General features: G+C 40.5%; 1 protein-coding gene across 1 annotated transcript; it reads left to right on the forward strand.

Moving 5' to 3' along the window:
• The first annotated feature begins 432 nt into the window (after positions 1-432).
• Positions 433-24065, forward strand: ptar1 (protein prenyltransferase alpha subunit repeat containing 1). Its single transcript, XM_030417548.1, has 7 exons — positions 433-554; positions 2891-3060; positions 4864-4930; positions 5204-5308; positions 8545-8794; positions 10126-10478; positions 19624-24065. Exons 1-7 carry the CDS (start codon positions 469-471, stop codon positions 20003-20005), a joined length of 1413 nt encoding a protein of 470 aa, XP_030273408.1. The 5' UTR covers positions 433-468; the 3' UTR covers positions 20006-24065.
• The last annotated feature ends 475 nt before the right edge of the window (positions 24066-24540 follow it).

The raw sequence follows: 24540 nt of genomic DNA on the forward strand, positions 1-24540 counted from the left end.
GGTGAAAGTGGGCGTGGACTATTCGTCATTAACCATCATTGTTTGTGTTTTATTAATTTATGGTGAGCTGGAAGGACCCAGAGACACGACCATTAGCATGTAGCTGAAAAAGCCCAATTTGGAGAAATCTGGGGCCTATCATGGGTATGTGTTGCACAGATCTTTTAGGAACACGGCGGCCGATGTCAGCGTCTGCGGGGAATAAGGATCAGGGTCGCTGGTTTGGGATGAAAGGGGTTAGAATCGTTTGTTTTGTTAATTTCTCATTTATCCATCCCTGACTGCATAGCCCCACCATTAATCCGCCCAAAACAGATAAGAAAAAAGTCAGAATGAAAAAACGAAAACAGCAGATATGAAAGGAGTTTTAATGAGCCTTCGTATAACATTCATAGTCTGTCAATGACCTCTCCAGGCTTCCGTAGTAATGCTATTCTTTTCCCCATGTGACGTTTCAGTGTATATAAAATGGCGGAGTCGGAGGAGGAGGTGGACGTCTTGGTCCAGAGAGTCGTCAAAGATATCATTAACGCGTTCAAGAGAAACCCCAACATGTAAGTATCCGTGCCTGTGAACATGTCAGACCCACTGCAGCGGAGTCTGCCACATCCAGCGTACGCTAAGCCAAACAACAGCTTGAACCAGCTTTTCTACTGCCTGGGCTTGGACTATTACCTGGAATATTGCGGTTTAGAGAAAATTGTCAACTTAGCCACATAGTTTAGCTGTAATTCTGTTTTATAGGTGTATGAAATAGTATCTTAAAATACCCAGTGGACAAAGTTTCTTTCCGTTTGTAATATCTATAATATAATTAACAGTGAGTCATTTCGTGTAACTTTGTTAGCCATCTGACGTAGTCGGACGTCTGATAAAGTGCCCCATTCTACACGGGCCAGTGACATTAACGTTTTGATGAATACATTTCGTAATTAACGAGGGTCAAATCCTTTTGCTTTAAATTTGGTAGTCTGTCAATTCTCCATACCCCCTTGTTATGATAGTGCCTTGGTCTCATTAGTAGGGAGACGCCGGCGTCAGGCTGTCAGGGTTAGCAAAAGCTAAGTTATGCTTTCTGGAGCACACGATAACGGTACTCACCAGCTGTCTGTGTATTAACAATGCAAATAGCTTATTAATTGGTACTTAAAGATCGTGTCAATATGCTAACATTAAATATACATGGTTAGTATACTCAATGTGTGGTGTAGAGTAAAGTGAAGAGCACACACCTGAAGTCCTGAACATCTACAATAATTATGATGACCATGTTTCCAGCCAAACCTGCTGATATGCCACACACCAACCAAATGAAAAACGTGAAAAGTTCCCATCACAGGCTGCTGATATGTAGTGAGAAATACATTTGCACTGAGCCTTAATCTTTTCACAGCTACTCAGACTCAGTTATAATAGTCAAAACACTGAAAATCAGAATCATCCTTGCAAGATTTACCAACAGACAAAATTGAAATCAAGTCCCATGTTTGATCTGAGACATATACGAAAGTGCATTACAGGAAACTGTTATGTAACTGTTAAGTAAATCAGGATAAGGAGAAACTACATATATTGCCTGGAGAGTTGTCTTATATCTGTCAGCCTTTCCTGTTCTATGTACTTCCTTTAAGTGCCTGCTTCTTTACAAAACCTGTAAAGAAGGCGATGTGGAGACCAGAGATAAAAACACCCTAACTGGACTGAAGACTTGAGAGCAGTGATTTAAGACCCACCCAACACATTATAAAAGAGAAGCAAATGTACATAATTTGATAATTGTCAGTTTTCATATAATGGTATAGTTTGAGAGGTATATTGCTGCAACCCAGCCACAGACATTTAGAAGTATCTAATCTCTTGTATCTATGACTTATGTCAAGCATGTTTTTCAAATAAGGTGCAAATATCAACTGTGTCACTGTTACCAAAGTCCTTTGTGTTACAGCCTGAATTTGTGTCTGGCCGCCTTTTTGCTGCAGATTGATGATGCAAGTTCACAATGCGTCGCTGAATGCATATGCTTATCTATTTATTTATATCATAATGCTAAGGTTCTCCAGATATTCATTGTACTCTCATATGCCACATTATTATCATTATTACTAGCAGCAGTTGGTGCACTAAAATCATGGTTTGGTATGAACTGCAGTTTTGATGTAATGGTTCAATATATAAAAAAAAATGCTGAAAATGAGATGTCATTTTTAAAAAAGTAAACATTCCACATACGTGTTACTGTAATTCTTACTTTTCAGTCAGTAAATGTTCAACTGTAATGCTACCAAAATATGGATCTTGATGTTATTTACACATCTGGTGTCTCATTTGTGTTTGCCATTCAGGCAGCAACACTACATGAGCTTGACTAACCATGCAAAGTAAATTGGCATTCTACAGCTGATACTCAAGAACTGGTGCACTGCCAACATTTTTCAGGTTAAACTCAGGCTCTAGAATTGCTGGTCCATGCATGTGAGTAAACATAAAAGACAATAATTGTTTGGGTCACAGGTCATACTGAATTAAGTATTTTACTACGTAAAAATTCCATACCATACAGTCTGACATAGATAAAGTTTTGAACAAGATTATTTAAGACCCATCTCACACAGTATGACAGCAGATAAGATTAGGGTTGTCATAGTGTTAACGGGCCTTAAGAACAAGAACAGGTCTAATATTTAGCTGCGAGCGCTAAACCAGAAGTTGGCCAGCTTGGTCTGCAATCCAGGTATTTTCATAGCCGGGAAGTTGAGCTTTATTGGCTTCAAAACACCACTGAGCAAGTCAAGCTATTGCCTGTACTTCAGTGTACTACTACTACTACTACACTGTACTTACCAGTTGAACAACAAGGTAAACCTTCATTTTCAACTGTCTGTTCCCTCAGTGATGAAATTGGTGTGATCCCGTGTCCAGAGGCTCGCTACAACCGTAGTCCTATTGTGTTGGTGGAAAACAAACTGGGTGTTGAGAGCTGGTGTGTCAAGTTCCTGCTGCCGTATGTCCACAACAAGCTGCTCCTGTACCGCCAGCGCAAACACTGGCTGGACAGGGAAGGTAACTGAACACACTCAAAACATCTTCTCAATACAGTCCTTTTTGGAGGTATAAGGCCAGTGTGTCCCCTATATACAGATGGCATACACATGGACTTAAATGGTCACCCAGTAGGTGAATTAATTTATCTTTATGTCTTTGCTGGCAGGGTGTCAGTGTTTGAGTTACATTACATTACATTACATTTGGTGTCCTCTTCAAGTTGCTGTGGAGAAAATTTCATGTAGCCTATACGTCTCTTCTAAAGGTGATATTAGATTTTCACCCATGAGTTTATAAAACTGGCTCATCACACCTCATTTGTACTTTTTTTTTTTTTTTTTTTGCCAGCGGACACATTGAAACCACCCAGATGTCAGTTTGCAAACATACAAGAAAATGTTTTGCATGGGACACCTCCGCTGCTACAACTCCATCCTAGGGGAAACACTGAAGGCTGACGATTGAATATGAGTCTATTCGCGAGCATATCTGATCCTCCCCTTCTAAAGTAAATGCTAGCTCTCCCAATTATATAATCTTCTCTTAAATCTCTTAAAAAAATGATTATGATAATTAAAAGTGATGCATTGTGTAAAGGAAATACCATGGAAATTAATAACTCATAGGTCATATATTACCACATTTGAGCATGTGTTACTTAAACATGCTCATATATTTATTAATATCACCTTCACTCAATTTATAAATCAACAAGTTTTTTTTTTTCTTTGTAACATCAGTACCCTTTAAAAAAGTGTGGGAAGGTTATGTAACCTTCCTCCTAAATGTAATTTTGCCAATAAACAAAGAGGTAGAATAAGAAGTGCAGTGCACTGTTGATGCACTCATGACATCATCAGTTTTATAAATATACGAAAAAAGTGAAAATATCAATGAACTTATCAGTATCGGCCATGAGAAGCATGTGATAATTGGTTTCAGGAATCAGCTGGAAAAAAAAAAACATATGCTGCATCCTTACAGACCACGGCACTTTTCTTTCTTTTGGCTGTGAGTAAGACTGATTAATGAATCAGTGGTCTGAAATGGCTTCTGGGACAATTGCATCAACTATAGCTTTTCTACACACATGTGCTCACTCAGCTTGACTCCGTACATCAGCCTAAAGTGGCATTTCAACAGGGCTACCTGATTGTAGGTGTGTCTTGAACTAATGATGTTTTTGTCTGGAGTAGCTGTCAAACAAGCAGTACACTCACACTATTATCACAGATTTCCTGCTAACGAAGCTGAGTAAATCTGTAAAGAGCATGTTTTGCTTCACATAATTTCTTCACGATAAAAGCCCTAGTGTTGAAGTTATTCAAAAGCTTTAACTATGAAGCAGCAAAATCAGAAAATGTTTGCATTTCACCAGAAGTAACTTAACATGACTCTTAATACAGTTGAGTGTTAAAACGGTAACTAAGGCTGATGTCTGAAAGTACATACAGGGAAGCAGGAGAGAAATAGAGATTTTTGAGGGGTAGAAGGGGTTGTCACAGGTGGGCTGAGGTCATGATACGTCACCGCAGCCTGCTTGTAGATGGGACGGAAGTTCTTAAGCCCCTCTTCGGAGAGGCATGGTGTGGCCCCAAATGAATCAGATTGTCAGCCAACAAGCTCCCAATTTTAAATTGGTGATTAAAGACAAGCCTTTTTATTTATTCTTTTTAAGCTTTTTTTGCTTTGTTATTGTACGCAGAACAGCACATGATAAATGTTTTGATGGCCAAATAATCGTCAAAACCAAGTCTGGTCTCAAAATTGAAGTAATGTAGATAATCAGAGAGGCTAACAGCTGATGTTTGTGTTCCTCAGCCTTGGTGGATATCACCTGCACTCTGTTGCTGCTTAACCCGGACTTCACCACTGCATGGAATGTCAGGTACAAATACATCCAGTAACTGCCACTGACAACAACATAGCTGCAGAACGATTTGATCTCATGGATGCCAGCTGCATTGTCTGTCCTTAAAAATGTGTCCAGCATTCACACAGACCCAGTATACTCAAAACTGAACATGAGACTGCTGCAGAATATTAATAGAAATGCTTACCACAGCTCAACACACCTGAAGGACGGTATTCATTTCCTGTGAGAAAAGGCCATAGTCTGCTGTGTAGACTTACTGTAATCCATGACTGATTGTTGTTGCAGGAAGGAGCTACTGCAGTCTGGAGTTCTTAACCCAGAGAAGGACCTCTACCTGGGCAAGCTGGCCCTCACCAAATTCCCCAAGAGCCCAGAGACGTGGATACACCGGTAAGGCTTTTCTAAACACCATCATTGTCACTTCACATCAGAATCAGAATTCATTAATGACACCATGGGATTTTGTGAGACTGTGGCAGGTTGACCTTGGACCCTCTAGGGCAGGGCTATTCAATTAATTTGGAACTGGGGCCAGTTCATGAAACTGAGGCAAAATAAGGGGCCGGTGAATATGAGTAAATATGGTATTATGGTAACAAAATAAAGAAATTACATACTGAAAGAGTCAATATATTCTATTTTGTAAATGCAGAAAAACATATGCACATTGTGATGCACTAAGACACATAGGCCCAAGGCATTGTTACATTCAAATGGCAATACAATTTGAAAAATCAGAGACAAAGACAATTAAAGAAATGCAGTTGCACATAACTGTACCAACTAAATTTCAGTGTTACAAGTAAAGAGGGAAATCTGGCTAAAAACAGAAATGTAGCTAATTGGTAACTGAATACAACTCACACTTTTTGCCTTCTAAAAAAAAATAAAATTGACTGACCCATAAATCCACACATGGACTACTACTGTACTCACTTTTGTCCAATTTGAACATCAATCAGTCTAGGTCAGCCATATCACAGATATTTAAGATTGCTCTCATCTGAGTGACAGGCAACATCAAATGTATCTCCACCAACAAAAATACAACCAAAATGCATAGTATGGTACAGAATAGAATTAAAATAACATAACAGTGCATGGTATTTTATCAAGGAAATTTATTTCAAATTGCATCTCACAGTTTAGGTGAGCCATATCAGTTGTTTGGAATTTAATTCATTTAACTAACAACTTCAATTCCTCTCTTAGTTCACGAAAACGTTTCAAAGCGTTTCCTTTGCTAAGCCATCTAAAGTCATTGTGAATGAGCAAATCTTTATATTCTACAGACATGTCAGTCAACAGCTTGCAGAAAAGGCGATGCTGAAAACTGGAAGTACAGCGGATAAAGTTTATAATTGCCATGACAGAGTCCATGGTCTCTTTTAACTCACCACTGAGTTTGGCACACAGGAGGCTGTGGTGGATGAGGCAGTGTGGAGATCTCACCTGCGGAGCCGCGGCTGCCATCTTCCCGGCGAGCCCCTGATCCCTGCCCACCATCAAGAGGCCCACCATCAAGAGGCGCACCATCCGTCACCTAGATGTTGATGCATGCCAAATCCAAGTTGTTCTCCTGAAAGAATGAAGCAATTTTAGTGAAGAGAATCTCACCGGTAGTGTGCCCCTCCATGGGAATTAGTCCAAGCAGATCCTCAAGAAAACATTCACCATCAAAAAATCGCACATAGAGGCACAGCTGTGCAACATCACTGTTATCAGCCGACTTATCCACGGCCAAAGACATCACCTCGGCCTTCCTCAGCTTGTCCAAAAGCGTCTCGAAAACGTCCGATGCAAGGGACTCGACTCTCCTCATATTTGACGTGTCAGAAATTGGAATTTGCGTGATCAAATCCATAAGGCTTTTTCGGCTTTTCTCATCATTTACCACCTCCTCAATGGATGCCAGCATACACTACTTGACTGTCTCCGAGTCTGTAAACGGCCTTTTCTTTTTGCCCAATATCCATGCCACTCGTAACAATGCCGCAGTTGCCCTCTCTTGATCCGTACAGGCCCGCAACAAAATGCGACTGTTATCTTCTGCCTCCAAGCAGCAGAGCCCGGTGGCAAAGTAGCATCGAAGTTGGCATGCATTGTCTTGAAATGCCTTCTTAAATTATACTCTTTGCACACGACAAGGAACTCGTTTCAGATTAAGCACACAGGATTCGCATCAACGGCAATAAACGTGCATTTCTCTGTCCATTCACTGTTGAACTGCCTGTTCTCTAAGTCAACTTTTCTGTTTTTTAACGTAGAGAGAGACATTTTTTCTTGTTAGCCAAACTTCGTGCTTGGTCAGTCAGAGTGGTCAGAACGCAGCACTAGAGCGGGAATGGGGGACTCTGATTGGTCAAGTGTGGTCCCCCAAAATATATGTCTGGCCGAAACAGGTGGATATTCTAACTGTTTTGCCAGCATGGATTAAGGGGATGCATACTGCCTCCTACTGCATGATAGAATGTACAATTAACCATAGTCAAGCGCTGTATGAGGCTACCCATATGTAATAACCACACTTCACTCCAAGGGCCGGTACAAAATTCCTCAGGGGCCGGACCCGGCCCTGGGGCCTCCAATTGAATAGCCCTGCTCTAGGGGTTGCCTTGAATTAACAAATATAGGCTAATGTCAATCAGTTTGTTGCTTTTTGTGTTGCATCATTCCAAAATTATAAATAAACCTTAACTGGGAGACTGAAAGATAGTCACTGTCCTGTTTTCACAGTGCTATTCCACATATATATTGTCTGGTCTTCTGTAGAGTGTGAGCTTCTTTTTACGCATGAGCATATGAACACGTGCTTGTGTTGGTGATGTCAATGTGGTTATCTTTGCTGAGCTGTAGTTTAAAAATACTGTTGCCGGTTGGTGGTTATTAAATGTAATGAATATTTTTATTTCACCCTCACTGTTCTGCTCTCTGGCAAATAATAACCAGACAGAGCAAGAGATGGTAAATGGACTTTCATTTATATAGTACTTTTCAAGTCTACTGACCACAGGAGCTTAACAATACTCACCTTCACACATTTATACACTAATGGCAGAGGCTGCCATGCAATGTGCTGACCTGCACATCGGGAGCAATTTGGGGTTCAGTATCTAGCCCAACAATACTTAGATATGCAGATGAGGGATCCAGAGAGCAACTGAACTTCCAATAAGTGGACAACCTGCTCCACCTCCTTAGCACATCACTGCAAAGTTGATGTTCTAAGTTACTGGTCCATAGAGCCATGTTTTCCTTAAAGAACAGCAGGACTTGGACAGCAACTTGTTATGACATGTAACAGACATGCAAACCTATGGGGGGTATTGCATATCAAGTTGTTGTTGTTTTAAATGTTGAATAATTATGCTTGATATTTTAGGGAAAACTGATAAAACAGAACTAGATTAGTTTTAGTGAAAGCTCGGTGCTCAACCTTCTATGATAGTAAGTGTAGTGTCAACTCCTAGTTAAGGTTGTTGTTTAGTTGTTTTTTACTTTCAGATACCAATTGAATAGTTTTAGCAGTTATAAAACTGAGTGATTTTTATTGACAGATGGTTTAGCAGTAACAGTACACCAGGTTACTGTAGCTCTCTAACCCAGGAGTTGTCATCTCCCTACAGACGCTGGGTGCTGCAGCAGATCCTGCGTCAGTTCTCTGCCGAGGGCCAGACCAGTAAGCAGCAGCAGCAGCAGGGTGAGACAGAGCAGGCTGATGCAGAGAGGAGCCAGCAGCTCGGGGACCATCTGGCCAGGACACTCCACCAAGAGATGAAGGTGTGCTGTGACGCTGCCTGCCTCTATCCCAGCAACTACAACGCCTGGTCCCACCGCATCTGGGTGCTGCAGCACATGGCAATGGGCAATGTGAAGGTGGGATGTGGAATAGATTTTCTTTTCCTGTTTTTTCCAAGATCAAAATAATGTGTTGTAAAGATTGTCCAATGCCATTTTTCTTTCTCCGATACCTGAACGGAAACATCATATTAGATTATTTTGTTTATCAGTGTTGGGATTAAGTTGCTAAAAAAGTGTTACAATACTGTATAAATTCAAGCAGTAACAGAGCAAAATAACATGTACTTATGGCAATATTATTACAGTTACTAAGTCCAGTAACGGGCTACCACCCAAAAATAACTGTTAATAGGTCTTTTCAACCTGGTCAGACCCATCAGGTTGATGGCTATAATGATATAAATGTGTTAACTTTTGTCAGTATGGATATTCTATACATGGCTGTATTGCTTAGACTATTTGTAAGCAAAGAGATTGGAAAATATTTGCTGACTCCCTACCTTTTGAAGCAGCCATCAAAGTCATGCATCATGTCCATTACACCACTATTTATATTCCTTTTGTCCACCTCTTTTTTCTGTTTCATTTTCACTCCTGGACAGCCCCTGGAATACAGCAAGTGCTCCCAGTTTGGAAGGCTAATCGGCTCTTTCATGTATCTTTGCTACCATGGTAGAATGATTTGTTGATAATGGCTCAATCGCCCACGAGTGAGGCCAGTCATTTTCCCTTTCCAAAAGTTTATGGCTGGGTAGTTGTGTTGCATGGAAGCCAAGCAATTTCAATGTGTTTTGGTGCAAAGTCCTGCCTCATGCTTTAGGACCCAGTCAGATGGAACACAGTTTTTGCAGTAAGAGGCGTCTTTTTCCAGTTGCACATAACAGAAGAGAAATAACAAACGATGGTTTTGAATAATAGCAAAGTGTTTATATTCAATGGAGACCAGGTAAATGCGGTTATAGTCGCCAAACAATGTGACCTTACGTTTTCCATAATGACTAGCATAATTATGCCGTTATTTTGGTAAAAGTAAAGGAAAGGTAAACAGTTACTGTACTGTTAAGTAAAATGATAAGTATGAATATGTACTACATTACATTTTGGAAGTAAGTTGAACAACACTGCTGTTTATATCCTTTGCTAATTACTTCAAAATACTTGGAATAATTCTAAGAACAACACATCTAGATATCCATTTACAAAGTGTAAATTTGGATTATTTATTCTTTTTGCAGCTTGTCTTGGTAAATTACTCTACTTAGTCAACAGGTAAACTAAATGAAGATGTCCCACTTATTAGACTAAATTGAAAACATGACAATTTCCCCAAGTACACATTGTATTTTCTCAATATTAGACTTCTATTTTGTGCAAAAACCTGTGATCACTGCCATGTTTCCTCACAGGTTTTCCATGATGAGCTGTCCTCTATGCGCCTGTGGGTGTCCATGCATGTGTCCGACCACAGTGGCTTCCACTACCGCCAGTTCCTGCTCAAGGAGCTGATCACTGAGCTCTCTCAGCCGCTGTCCTCCGCCACCAATTCTCCCCAGCACAACTCCAGCACAGTCCCCAGCAGCAGCCCTAGCCATCACAGCCAAGCCCAGGCTAATGGGGAGCTGTCAGGAGTTGAGGCAGCTGGTGAGGAGGAGAGACAGCCCAGCTTCACCACAATTATTCAACTCTTCTGCCAGGAGATAGAGCTGTGCTCCGACCTGATCCACTCCTTCCCTGGACATGAGACACTCTGGAGTCACCGGTAAGGCCACCGAAGTGAACAGAACACAAGACTTTAAACATAGGGCAGATACTTAAAATAAGCTGTAAATATCCTAAAAGGTGAAACCAAAGCATAGTACGGCACAGCACCTAAACTATAATGAATGTTTTTGTTGTTACATCAGGAATTAAACAAGACTCCTGCTGCTAAGAGATTTGATTGTTGCTCTTCAGGGTTCAAGCCTAAAGGGTTCAATAGGGTTCCAACTTGAAGGACAGAAAAGTTTAAAATTTGACTCAGTCAGCACCAAATGCGGAAGATCGGGTGAAAAACATGGCAGCTATTGATCAAAAATATCCTTGTGAAGGTACAGTGCCTTGCAAAAGTATTCACCCCCCCCTGAACTTTTCTACATTTTGTCACATTTTAACCACAAATATAAATGTATGTTATTTGGATTTTATATGATAATTGTGAAGTGGAAGTAAAAAAAATACATGGTTTTAATTTTTTTTTACAAATAAAAAAACATAAAAGTGTGGTGTGCAAAAGTATTCACCCCCCTGAGTCAATACTTTATAGAACCACCTTTCGCTGCAATGACAGCTGCATGTCTTTTGGTGTAATTCTCTTCCAGTGATGCACATATGCACACTGACTGTATGTTTAGGCTCGTTGTCCTGCTGGAAGGTAATCCTCCGCCCCAGTCTCAAGTCTTTTGCAGACTCTAACACGTTTTCTTCAAAGATTGTCCTGTATTTGGCTCCATCCATCTTCCCATCAACTCTGACCAGCTTCCCTGTCCCTGCTGAAGAAAAGCATCCCCACAGCATGATGCTGCCACCGCCATGTTTCAGGGTGGGGATGGTGTGGTCAGGGTGATGTGCAGTGTTCGTTTTCTGCCACACATGGTGTTTTGCATTTAGGCCAAAAACTTCAATTTTGGTCTCATATGACCAGAGCACCTTCCTCCACATGTTTGTTGTGCTCCCCACATGGCTTGTGGTAAACTGCATGGCTTTGTTTCAGCAATGGCTCTCTTCTTGCCACTCTTCCTTAAAGGCCTGATTTGTGGAGAGCATGACTAATAATTGTCCCATGGACAGATTGTCCCACTTGAGCTGTGGATCTCTGCAGCTCCTCCAGAGTTACCATGGGCCTCTTGGCTGCTTCCGATCAATGCTCTCCTTGCCCAGCTTGTCAGTTTACGTGGACGGCTGGCGCGCAGGTGGTTGAGTGGTTAAAGCGCATGCCATATACGCAGCCGACCCCGGTTCGATTCCGGCTGCATGTCACATCCCCCTCTCTTTCCCGTATTTCCTCTCTGTCTACTGCTTAATAAAGGTGTCTATGCCGGAAAAAAAAAAGCTTACGAGAACGGCCATGTCTTGGTAGGTTTGCAGTTGTGCCATACTCTTTCCATTTTCAGGTGATGGATTGAACAGTGTTCTGTGAGATGTTCAAAGCTTGGGATATTTTTTTCATATCCTGACCATGCTTTAAACTTCTCCACAACTTTCCCCCTGACCTGTCTGGTGTGTTCCTTGGGCTTCATGATGCTGTTTGTTCACTAATATTCTCTAACAAACCTCTGAGGCCTTCACAGAACAGCTGTATTTACACTGAGATTAGATATACAGAGGTGGACTCCATTTACTAATTAGGTGACTTTTGAAGGCAACTGGTTGCACTGGATTTTATTTAAGGGTATCAGAGTAAAGGGGGATGAATACTTTTGCACACCACACTTTTCTGTATTTTTACACTTTGTGTTGGTCTATCACATAAAATCCCAATAAAAATGCATTTATGTTTGGTTAAAACTTGACAAAATGTGGAAAAGTTCAAGGGGGGTGAATACTTTTGCAAGGCACTGTAGATGAATAAATATTCAGATGAATAAATAGATAAATAAATTCGTCCAGAACTCAGTAACCATTAGTCCAGTCATCATGGCACATTATAGATATCTTAAGGCTGAGGTTGGGAATGGGACTCATAAAGCATTTTTAGCATAACCCATATTAGTCCATGGGCCAAAGGCCAAAATTTGACTTTTCGGTAACACTCAAGGTGGCAAAACCTAGTAAAATTTTTTTAAATGGTACATGTCCATAGATGATATTTTGGTATGATAACCCATCCTAAGTGGTAGCTCTGTGACAGTTATCAGCACATGAAGTTAGACACCCCCAACAATAAATAGGCCTTCAGGCGCGGGTGCATATCCTACTTTATGCTCATTTTTCAGAGCTTTACTCATCTTTTATGAGGGCATGTTTGGTAGCATTTTAACGGGTAGATTCATAGCTTTCATTTAAACCAGGTTTTGGGCCTGTCTAAAAAAATACAAAGGTCACATGGGCTCTTCTAACTGTCAACAACAACTATTTTTCCACAATTTTTTCGCCTTAACTGTAGTCGTTTTTTATAGCATTGTGACATGTAGGAACAACACTGACACAAATAACAAACACTGAAATACTCACAGGACTGTAACAATTCAGGAAATGTATAATTCTCCCATATTATCCTACTATGAGGGGTGATTGTGGTCCTTAAAGTGGAACATGGGCCCAGGCAAGAATTGTCAATAATTGTTTGGTATTTTCAAAGAGTCTTTATTTAGCAGGCAGATCAGATCAGTAGATTTTCATCATCATCGTTGTCGTCGTCATCGTCCAGGGTCAAGGCAACTTCATCTTCAACTTCATCCTCCTCTTTGATTGGTTGTGTGCTAGCTGTATGACCATTCTGGTGTGGGGCGGAATTCTGTGTGCACCGCTGAACTCTATGGTGTGCGCTTTGTTTTTCTATGCACCCCGTTCCATGGATTGAATTACTGGCACAAGACTAGCGCCACCCACTCTCGCGCAAGCACAGAACGTACACGCTACTGTGTTATTGGCAGTCGTCGAGGCGGTATGTTTCAATGCAACTTTTCTGCCAAACGGGTCAGACAAGAGGCAACAGAGTGGTCGGATAAAGGGAGTTGGCTGAAGATGTTCTCTCCTCTGAAGATGTTCTCACACTAGTGATGTCTAACCGTGCAAGCACCCGTTCCCTGGACCCGACCGCTTGTCAACGTCAGTCCGGGGGCGGGGAGGGATACACGACGGACGGATTTCGTCGTGCTAAAAAAACTCCGTCAGCCGGGGGACGGACGCTCATCGCCGTCAGCCGGGAGCTCCTAGCCATCAACCGGGGGACGGACGGACGGACGCTCGTCACCGTCACGTGCGGAGTATAGCGGCGTAGCGCCGCTGTTCCACTGTCTGGGGAGAACCCTGCTTAGGCGGGAGGCAAAAATGCTTGGGCGCCTCGCCTAAGCCGTATAATGGCAGGGAAAACCGTGCACTTGTATGTTCGTATCATAGTACTTGTGCACTCATGCACTTAAAGAATCTTTGACAAATAGCAGTTACGATCCTCGGATGAGAGCTTGAAAATTGTTTCTATATTTCTTTTTACTCCATCGACGGTGATAAGTCATGGTTTCTCTCTTGTGACAAATGTACTTAATGTAAGTCACTTTGGACAAAAGCATCTGCTGTCCTTGAGGTAAATGTAAAAGTCAACTTCACACTCATGAACTCAGGGACCAAAGAAATACTTCAGGAATCAGGAAAAAGACAGGGCACCGACAAGAGTTCCGGTTGGCTCATCTTAATGGAAGTCTTTGCCCCCCATCTTTAAAGGGATATTCCGGTGTAAATTTAATCCATGGTCTAACACACCGTGAAACTGTGTTAGACTCCCTCTCGAGAGATAAAGTTTGCAGACCGCTAGCTAACGTAGTTTTAGCATCCCAAGAAACAACCGCACAACAACATTACATTGCAGTGAATGGGTCCAAATATAAAGATGCTCAGAACAGCACCAAACGTAAGCAACATTAGAAATAGGGTCCCAGCACATTTTTCGAGGCATCAAACGTTTTATATCATTGCCGGATTTGTCGGAATAGAAAAACAAATCTCACCACCCGAGAAGCCTTCCTTGTTGTGGGGAAGCCCTGTGAGTCGATTACCGTGTGCAGTAGAGTTCCGCAGCTCAATGATGATCATTACTGCGGGACTCTACTGCACTCGGTAATCAACTCACAGGGCTTCCCCACAACAAGGAAGGCTTCTCGGGTGGTGAGTTTCGTTAATATTTTCCGACAAATACGGCAACTATATCAAATGTTTGGTGCCTTGAAATATGTGCTGGAACCCTATTTCTGATGTTGCTGAAGTTTGGTGCTGTTCTGAGCATTATTTGTGGCTTTTTGATGGCGGTTTTATATTTGGACCCATTTACTGCAATGTATTGTTGTCGTGCGGCCGTTTCTGAGGATGCTAAAACTACGTTAGCTAGCGGTCTGCAAACTTTATCTCTCGAGAGGGAGTCTAACACAGTTTCACAGTGTGTTAGACCATGGATTAAATTTACACCGGAATATCCCTTTAAGCTCCAACTTCCTACACCTGACTGGTAAGGAAAACAAATCACAATCACCACCTCTATCAACAGCAAACTTGATAATACTGAAGCCCGATGCCACACACAATTGTTAACTTCCCAGCCTTACAAGAAAAAAACTCATCAGATCCTTCTTATCATAAACCATACCTGTTTATCTTCTGGAGCATGCCAGGCTCGAGGCAACTTGAGAGGCAAACTAGCAGCAGCCAAGGCCCTGAACTGCCTTCCTCCACCAGGGAACTTTATCCCTTTAGCCAAGGATTACCCCGAGGGGGAAAAAAAAACAAAAAAAAAAACGCATGAAAGGCTGAAAAACAACCCAACTGGACACCCACCTATCTTAACTGATGAGAAGTCTTTAAATATTAAATATTTGGATAAAAATCTACTGATCTGATCTGCCTGCTAAATAAAGACGCTTTGAAAATACCAAACAATTAGCAATTATTGACAATTCTCGCCGGGGCCCATGTAGGATAATATGGGAGGATTATACATTTCCTGAATTTTTACTGTATTGTGAGTATTTCAGTGTTTGTTATTTGTGTCAGTGCTGTTACATTTCACAATGCTATAAAAAAAAACTACAGTTTAGGCGAAAATTGTGGAAAAATTGTGGTTGATATTTTGAAAAGCCCATGTGCCCTTTTGTATTTTTAGACAGGCCCAAAACCTGGTTTAAATGAAAGCTATGAATCTACCCTAAAATGCTACCAAACATGCCCTCATAAAAGATGAGTAAAGCTCTGAAAAATGAGCATATAGTAGGATATGCACCTGCGCCTGGAGGCCTATTTATTGTAGGGGGTGTTTAACTTCATGTGCTGATAACTGTCACAAAGCTACGGTTATCATACCAAAATATCATCTATGGACATGTACCATCTCAAAAAATTTTACTAGGTTTGCCACCTTGAGTGGTACCAAAATCTGGTCGGGCCCATGGACTATACGGTATCATAACTGAAATTGCCTATCTCAAAACATTTCTGTCCTCTGGGGGGGCATGACCAAAAATAATTGAGATGCACTGCTTTAACCAATTTTGTTTTGCATAAACTGTGGGCTATTATTAACCAAAATCTGAAGTAGTGGAGCAGATTAATGGCATATTTCAAGAGAATCGTTCACTTTGGTATACAAGCATGAAATTTGGTACAGATACTCTCTAAGGGTCACTTTTTGGGAAAAAGGCGTTGGCCACCCAAAAATTCAACATGGCCATTTTTTCAAGATGGCCGCTATTTCTGTCAAATGCTCATTATGTCAATTGTTCCAACAGTGATGTAGGCATAATATTTTGTGAAAATAATCTCTTAAGAATGTTTTTTTGGAAAACGGTGCTTGTCACTCAAAAATTCAAGATGGCAACCATTTTTCGAGATGGCCGCCATTTCTCTTGAATCCTTACATCAATTTTTTAAATGGGTGATGCTATCATCAAATTTGGTACAAATATACTTCAAGGAACATTCTCATGGAAAAAGGTGTGGTTAATGTGTAAAGGAAGGTTTTGTTTAATAGAGATGAAGTCAATACACAACCAGGGCACACTGGTGACTTCACTGCTGTGGAACTCAGCATAGGGATTAGAGTCAGCTGATCTAGTTTTACTTTCACTGTAGTTCCTGACTAGTAGTAATAGTATAGCTAAGTTTAGTGTCCCAAATGCTGTCTAACAGCCCCTCATCAATTAGCTAGTAATAGATGTAGTTAGATAGCCGAACCTGAATTGACAGGTTGTGCCAGCGCGGGAGAGCCGAGCCAAGGGTAAGCGGGGCAATACATGACTTGTTCATGTATGCTTACCTGGAAGGTGTACAGATCACACGGGACTTAAATGGCATTGGATGAATGATCGGGCTAGGTGTAGGTGACTCGAACCTAGTTGTATCCCATACCTGAATGTGTAATATGTCTATGATTGAGGTGGTAAAACGGTAACCCCTCTGCCTTACTCAGACAACAAACCCCCAAAATGGCTGATTGTGTGGCCTCTCTCATCTTCAGCAAACTAAGTCAATACCCTCCTGTTCTGACTCATAGTGACCTGGAGATCCTTGAGAAGTTTGTGGTCCTGCTGTATGATCGATCAAGCACAGCTGTTAGTGTAGATGAGGCTAGACTTGACATGTTTGCCCGAAAGCAGAGGCCATATGAAGCTCTGCTTCAACACACTAAACATGCTGTATATCAGGCAGGCTGCATATGGGGTCAAGCAACCCAGTGTCAGCCGGAAGCAGAGAGTCCTGCTGACTGGGGATGGAAAAAGCTTGGTGAACAATGGGTGGGGGGTCTTCTGGACAGCAAATGCACCATTTGCACAAAGTTGTGAACAACTAGCCAAGTGTGGCTGCAAATCAGAATGCCATGGAAGATGCAAATGTTTTAGATTGGGTTTCACTTGCACAGAACTGTGCAATTGCAAATGTGAATAAAAAAATTACGTAGCCTTGCGGTGGGCCGAGAGCCAATTTCCTGATTCTGGACCGTAATGTATATGTACACCTTCCTAGGTATGTTGCCCCCAGTACCACACTTGCTGACTGCCAAGCAGGGAGGCATTGGCTACCATTTTTAACAGTCTTTATTATGACTCGGCAGGGCACAGCCTCTCAATTTCAGGTTGACACTCTAACCACAAGGCCTTTGAGCTGGTAAAAATGTGAATAGAACTTCTGTTTTTTTTCCAATCCTTCCTTTTAACCCAGTCCCAACAGAGTACACTATTAAAGCAACACCCACCTTGAATAATGTATCCTGAATTTTTGTGATTGCCTTTTTCTAAAAGTGTGGTTGTTAGAGTATTTTTGCTAACATGCATGTGTGCATCAGTGTACATACTACTGAAATGACGGCCATCTTGGAAAAGGTCTCCATCTTGAATTTTTTTATTGGCCATCCAATTTTTCCAAAAAGTGGCCTTAACAGAGTATTTGTGGCATATTTTCTGTATCACTATTTGGAAACAGTGGCAATGAACAGAGGACAGGAATGGCAGCCATCTTGAAAAATGGTTTCTATCCTGAATTTTTTCTGGTCACTTCCTTTTTCTAACAGTGGCCCTTCCTCTCTGTGGACTGCACCTTCCCGTGGTGGAGAGGCTTGTGTACTCCAATGAACCTGAGAGCAATGCCGGCGGGGATTTTATATCCCTGGCAAGTTTAACTAAGCCGGCCAGGTCAAAGAAGAGGAGGCAGACAAAGCAGACATTATGACTTTTTGACAGAAATGGTGGCAATCTTGAAAATTGTCGCCATCCTGAATTTTTGAGTGGCATATACCTTTTTCCAAAACAGTGTTCCTTGAAGAGCATTTCTGCCTAATTTTATGCTTGTATCACCATTTGAACAATTGAAATAATTAATATTCGACAGGAATGGTGGCCATCTTTAAAAATGGTGGCCATCTTGAATTTTTGAGGGACAAGCATCTTTTTCCATTAACATGTCCTTTTAGAGAGTATTTGTATCAAATTTTATGCTTGGATCACTGTTCGAATAATTGATATAATAAGCACTGAATAGCTTGAAGAGTATTTCTGCCTAATTTTATGCTTGCATCACCATTTTAACAATTGAAATAATTAATATTCGACAGGAACGGTGGCCATCTTGAAAAATGGCCGCCATATTGAATTTTTGAGTGGCCAACGCCTTTTTCCAAAATAGTGGCCCTCAGAGAGTATCTGTGCCAAATTTCATGCTTGTATACCAAAGTGAATGATTTTCCTACTAATCTGCTGCACTAAAGTACCTTATTAATTGGAGGACATAGGTGTGGCCTATCACTGAATAAATTATAAATTGTGGTTACACCATCATAAAATCTGAAACATACCTTCCAGCTGAGGTTGGGAATAGTTCTGCCAAAGCACCACAAATACCAAATTTTTCAACTCGGAACCTTTTTTAGATTACACTAAATCTTGCTCATTGCTGCCTGTGGCTTAATTTTGGCCTATTGAGCTTCCATAGCGAAGTAGGCTTGAACCCGGCAAATGGCCACTTGTGGCTGTATTTTTGCTGCTGTTATTGGTATAAATCTGCGAAAAGCAGTGGTGGTATGTGAGTGAACATTTGAATTACATTTTTAATTTATGCAAGGACTGTCTGGAAGTACAACGAAGAGGTACTTGTTCCATATTCTACTGCTGCTTTAGAATGGACTAAATTGTCTTTTATAAGATTGTTGTTGTTTTTTGTATTATTGTTTTATTGATTATGTACCCTAACAGTTTAAAAAGTATTTAGTTAAATGCAAGTCAACCTCAACCAGCTGCAACAGTAACATTGTACTTGCACATGAATGCATCAGTAATATCGGACTACATTGGGAAAGCCAACGACTGTAAGGAATGTACTACAAATGTGTTCATTCAGCAGCTCAGTATGCTTTGTATGATTCATCATATCTCAAGGTAAACTAATTGGTTATTAAATAAATATGAATATGAATTAGTAATATGAATGCTAGTTCCCATAATTGCCTCAGGTTTATAAATTATAAACAAAAAGTGTTTGGATACACATATTACACCCATAGGTGACTGTTGGCCATGAAACAAGGGAATTTAGCCTGATGCATAAAAAAAAAACAGCTCCAGACTGAAAATATTTGGACTGTGTTCCCACATACTGTACGTTTGGCCATATAGGGAATTTGTACAGTATAATCCAATGATAAGATGTTTGATGTATGCTTCCACCCCTTCCAGGCGGCATGTCTTCTACTTGTGGCACCATTGGAGGAGGGAATACCAGCACTACAGCAGCAACGGAGGCAGTGAATTGGTCCACCTCAATGACAGCGACCCCGGCCTGCAGACAGTTGGTGCTCAGAGCTGTGCAGGCCGGGGAGAGAGTGTGAATGGACAGGGGCATGCTACTGAGGCTATGGAGGTAGACGGGGCATCCTTTCCAGAACTACGTGACAGCAAACGACTGAAGACAGGCATCCTGCTGCCTGACCCCCCCGCCCTGTCCTCTGAGTATAGCTTTGTGAGCAGTATCCTGGATGACTGCTGTAACCCTGAGCAGAGACGTTTCGCCCTTGCATATGAAAAGTGGTTAGACACTGTCATTGGTCATCAACCTTGAGAGAGAACAGATAGCTCCATCCTTTCTCAATATTAAAGTTGCCTTTAGACACAGATTTAGGATCAGCTTGCCTACCTGTAGTGCTGACTTTAACTAATAGTACTTCAGATGCAGTAATGACTTTAGAAAGCGGTCATGGGGGCAGCCTAGTTACTTACCTATCCTCCTGATGGTGAATAGAGAGGATGGGGTCTCTAGTCTGTTCTTCCTTGGAAACACCTGGATTCTCTTGAGCTTCATCTGAGCCACAACCCCTTCAGAATAGAAATCTGTACACATAAAGGCAATTGGCTCACTATGTGTCTCAGTAGTTTCTGTTCTTATTTCAGGTTTCTCGATGCCTCAGGTCAATTTTTCACTGTTTTTTTTTTTATTGCCAGTTGGCGTTCACTTGCACAGTTTTTTTCCCAATAATTCAGCAAAGAAACTGAATAAAGCTGCCACAGGAAGAGCAATAATGTCATTGCAGAGGTGAGAGCTGAGCAGAATTTAGCTGACTCAATAAAGATCACAATTGTTGGACCTCATTGTATGGAATGCCAAAGAGTCAGTATTATCTAAATTAATAAGAATTTATATGGATAAGAGGAGTACAATACAAACTTAATTATTGTTAAAACTCAACAAATGATTTATAAAATGTTATTTCATGACCCTCTATTTTTATGGTAGCAGTTTGATTAGAGGGACATTTTATTTAAGTGCGTCTTTGTTTTAAAAAATCTGTTTTGTCAAGTCATTGGCTTAAACCTGAGTGGGTGGGGAGTGGTGGCAGCTCTATCCAAAAAAAGTGACAAAAGGAAATGCTAGTGAGAAAAATAGTCATGAAATAAAAAATAAAAAAATGTAATTGTATCCAATGTCAATACAAATTCCTAAAAGTTACCAAACATTTCACAATCATGAGTTGAGTTTTGATAATTAAAGCACTATATGTTGGTTTCTCTTTTAATTTATTGATTTTTTACATTTTCGAATTTTTGAGATGATGAAACCTCTGGGGTGGAACAGAAAAATGGTGGCTCTGGTTAAAAATCTTTCCAACAAAATCAGAAGACTTCTCAGCTTCACAGCTTCACATCTTAACTCATCTTTAGATGTGTTGAAATTCACTCAGGCCTCGCCTGTTGCAGTGGCAGGTTTTAAGCACAGCCAGACTCCAGTTTTTCTGTGAGGTTTCTTAGATTTCCATTCTGAAGGTGGTTACATTAATTAACATTTTCATTTGCTTCTTCTGTTGGTCCATGTTTGCTGTTGGCAGTCGATTTATACCCTCTAATTTTACTGGTGATTATAATCAGTAAGTCCTAACAATGTAGCGAAGTCACAGTAGCTTGCAACAGAAAGCCAAAAAGCTAGTTGTTAAAGCTAGTTGGTAAAGCTAGTTGGTAAAAAAATAAAAGAGGTGGTGTTTGCTATGTGAAAGGTTAGTCAAAGCTAACTTACATGTCTTACCTTTTGCCAACTTGAACCATTAAACACATAGCAGAGATGTTAGCTTTAAGAGTTTGGTGGTACTGATGTTTGGCTTTGAAGGATAGAGAGACATTCACTGGTGCTACATGTTGCTGTTACTACAACTACTTCATCTGTTACAAGGATAGTGTCCTACAGGTGAAAACTGAACAGCACTTTTGACTCTTTGATGATAATAGGCAATCATTGCTTTGTGGAATATCATTGCTAAATGACAATAATACGATATATTTTTTTCTTTTTTTTAAATATTGTCTGTTATTTTGCACCGGGCTAGTTAACAGTTGGCCTAGCTTTTTAATGTAACTACTTTGTATAATAATAGACATACCGTTGAGAAAGGTCAAAAATCTACACTATGTTTTGTGTTGATTGATAATTTATAGCATTATTTCAATTATTGTAACATGCTGTATCTGCACTGTTTATCCTTTCAATAATGTAAAAGGTGAAAATGAGAACTCCCCTCGCCACTTTGTCTCATATATATATTTATAAGGGAAGAATGGAATTCTTGAATTTTAGGCTAACAAAATTTAATTCACCTGAATTTCAGATATTTGCCTGGAAAATAGAATGGATTGCACGTTGAGTAGGATCCATCTTTTTGACACCCAGTAATGGGTCATTGTTGCTACTTGATTGCTGTCAAAGACATATCGGTACACAAATTAACAAAGCATCAGGCATGTCCAAACTATTCCACAAAGGGCTGTGTGGCTGCAGGTTTTTGTTCCAACCAGTCAAGAGCACACAGTTTGACCAATCAACTTTATGAAGACTGAGATCAGTTGATTGTGCTGCTGCTTGGTTGAAAAGAAAACCTGAAACCACAGCGGCCCTTTGTGGAATAGTTTGGACATGGCTGAAATACATGAACAGACAGATGACATTGTTGTTGTTCCATCAGTGTCACATGAACACACACAAATGTTGCAGAACCATTTGTGTCCCAGTGAGCCCTTGATGCCATTTGGGTATCCTCACATATGTATTTAGAAGTTTGATTGCATCCCTGACATTGGCTCATGCTTAAAAACAAAATGGTGTATATTGTGTTAGTGGCCGCAGTATGCACAGGCCAGCTAGCCAAAATTGCCTAGCTCTCCATTACAGTCTCCATGTGCTTCCATGTAACCCTTACCATGTTGTACTTAACTTCTCTTAGAAACCAACAATGTAAGGGTTATCATCTCATCACTGTGTACATGATCATAGATAATCTTGAAACTATTATTTTTTTAACCATGTATTCTTTAGGTTTGTTCATCACAAATGAGTGCATATCAGAACTGTATGTTAGGGATATTTTAACATCCTTGTAGACCTAGAACACAAACTTTGAATACAAGACTATCTATGCAGAAATGTTTTTAAAGGTTCAACAAGCTTTTAAAAAGAATAATGTAGCCTCTGTTTTTCTAATTTATTCTTCCGTTGACTTCAGTGGAGGGTATTTACCTGATGAATGATCCCTAGCATCTTATTAATTTTCTATTTATTTGTAGGGTTAAAGTCTTTAATTTTCATTTTCAGTGTTTTGTCATCTGCTTACCAAGGAAATATAGCTCATCTGGGATAAACATTTTTTACCTGCTGTTTTTTTTTTTTTGTTTGAGGTGTGTGTGTTTGTATATGTGTATATGTGAGGGTGGGTGGGGGCAATTACTGCACTGATGCACAAGAATTTACCAAAGTCTGAGAAGTGACTTAAGAGGTTTACTATTCTTGAGGCGCCAGTGTGCTCCGTCAGAACTGCATGTCATATGGTTTAATAGCTTTGTAAAACCCTTCCGTGTTTAACAATTCCTGCAACTTCCCGAAGCCAACGTTCCGACCCTTCACCCGTGTCAACAATGTGATTGGCTCGCTGTGCAGAGGTGAAAAGCCAGGGTTTGAATTCCTCTCTTAGCTATCTGTCTTTTGTTTCAACTGTATATCTGATGGCTGCCTTTTCAACTTGTCTTCAAATGTGGCCATTTCAGAACAGCTATACACACTTTAATTTCCAACTTGTACTACGTATGAAAAAACCCAGTCATCTCTCTAGTATAACCCTTCCATTAGCATTTACTGGGTTTTTCTAACATGATCATCAGGTGTAATGTTAGAGTGAAGTGACAAGGTACATACTGTAACTGTTAGTAGAAATTGGTCTGTATGTAATGTACTTGTTTAAACATGGCTTTTTACAGAGTTGACAAAAAAATCTGAACTCACAATCCTGAAAACTGGGTTTGTATTTATGCAGCTGTTAATCTTCTTTTTAATCATCTGTTGTCGTCATGGTTATTTTTTTAGCTGCTGATATCATGTCTCAGGATCTTGATATACCAGTATGTGAAGGAGTCCCACTGGGCACCTGTCTCAGCCTGCTCTTCTTATACTTTACATGCTTCCACAGTGATTTCATCAACATCCATGACGTCAGTTCTCATCAAAATTTTAGAGGAGCTTCACTAGACTAATAATTTGACCTGACCTAAATATTGGCTGTTAGTATTTGGTTGAAAAGCAGTTGATTTTTAAACGGTGACTATTTCTCTAAAGTTTGGCAAGCTGGATTAAAACAAATGTGAGAAGACGAGGGGTTTTTGGATTTTGATTTTAAGGGGTTCTGTGGAACTTCTGTGTTGTGGTGGAAGCGAGTCATATGTTTTCTACAGAATCCATTCTTAAACTAATGCTAGCTACTGTTTGTGGAGCAGAGAGAGGCATTGAGACAAACGTTTGAGAATTTGTTAAAGTGATATCCCTTGGCTTGTCCTTTTAGTCCATGGGCCATAGGCCAAATTTTGACTTTTCGGTACCACTCAAGGTAGATAAACCTAGTAACATTTTTTGAAATGGTACATGTCCATAGATGATATTTTGGTATGATAACCCATCCTAAGTGGTAGCTTTGTGACAGTTATCAGCACATGAAGTTAAACACCCCCTACAATAAATAGGCCTCCAGGTGCAGGTGCATATCCTACTTTATGCTCATTTTTCAGAGCTTTATTCCTCTTTTATGAGGGCATGTTTGGTAGCATTTTAAAGGGTAGATTCATAGCTTT

This window comes from Sparus aurata, chromosome 5 (genome assembly GCF_900880675.1).
Source record: "Sparus aurata chromosome 5, fSpaAur1.1, whole genome shotgun sequence".
NCBI lineage: Eukaryota > Metazoa > Chordata > Actinopteri > Spariformes > Sparidae > Sparus > Sparus aurata.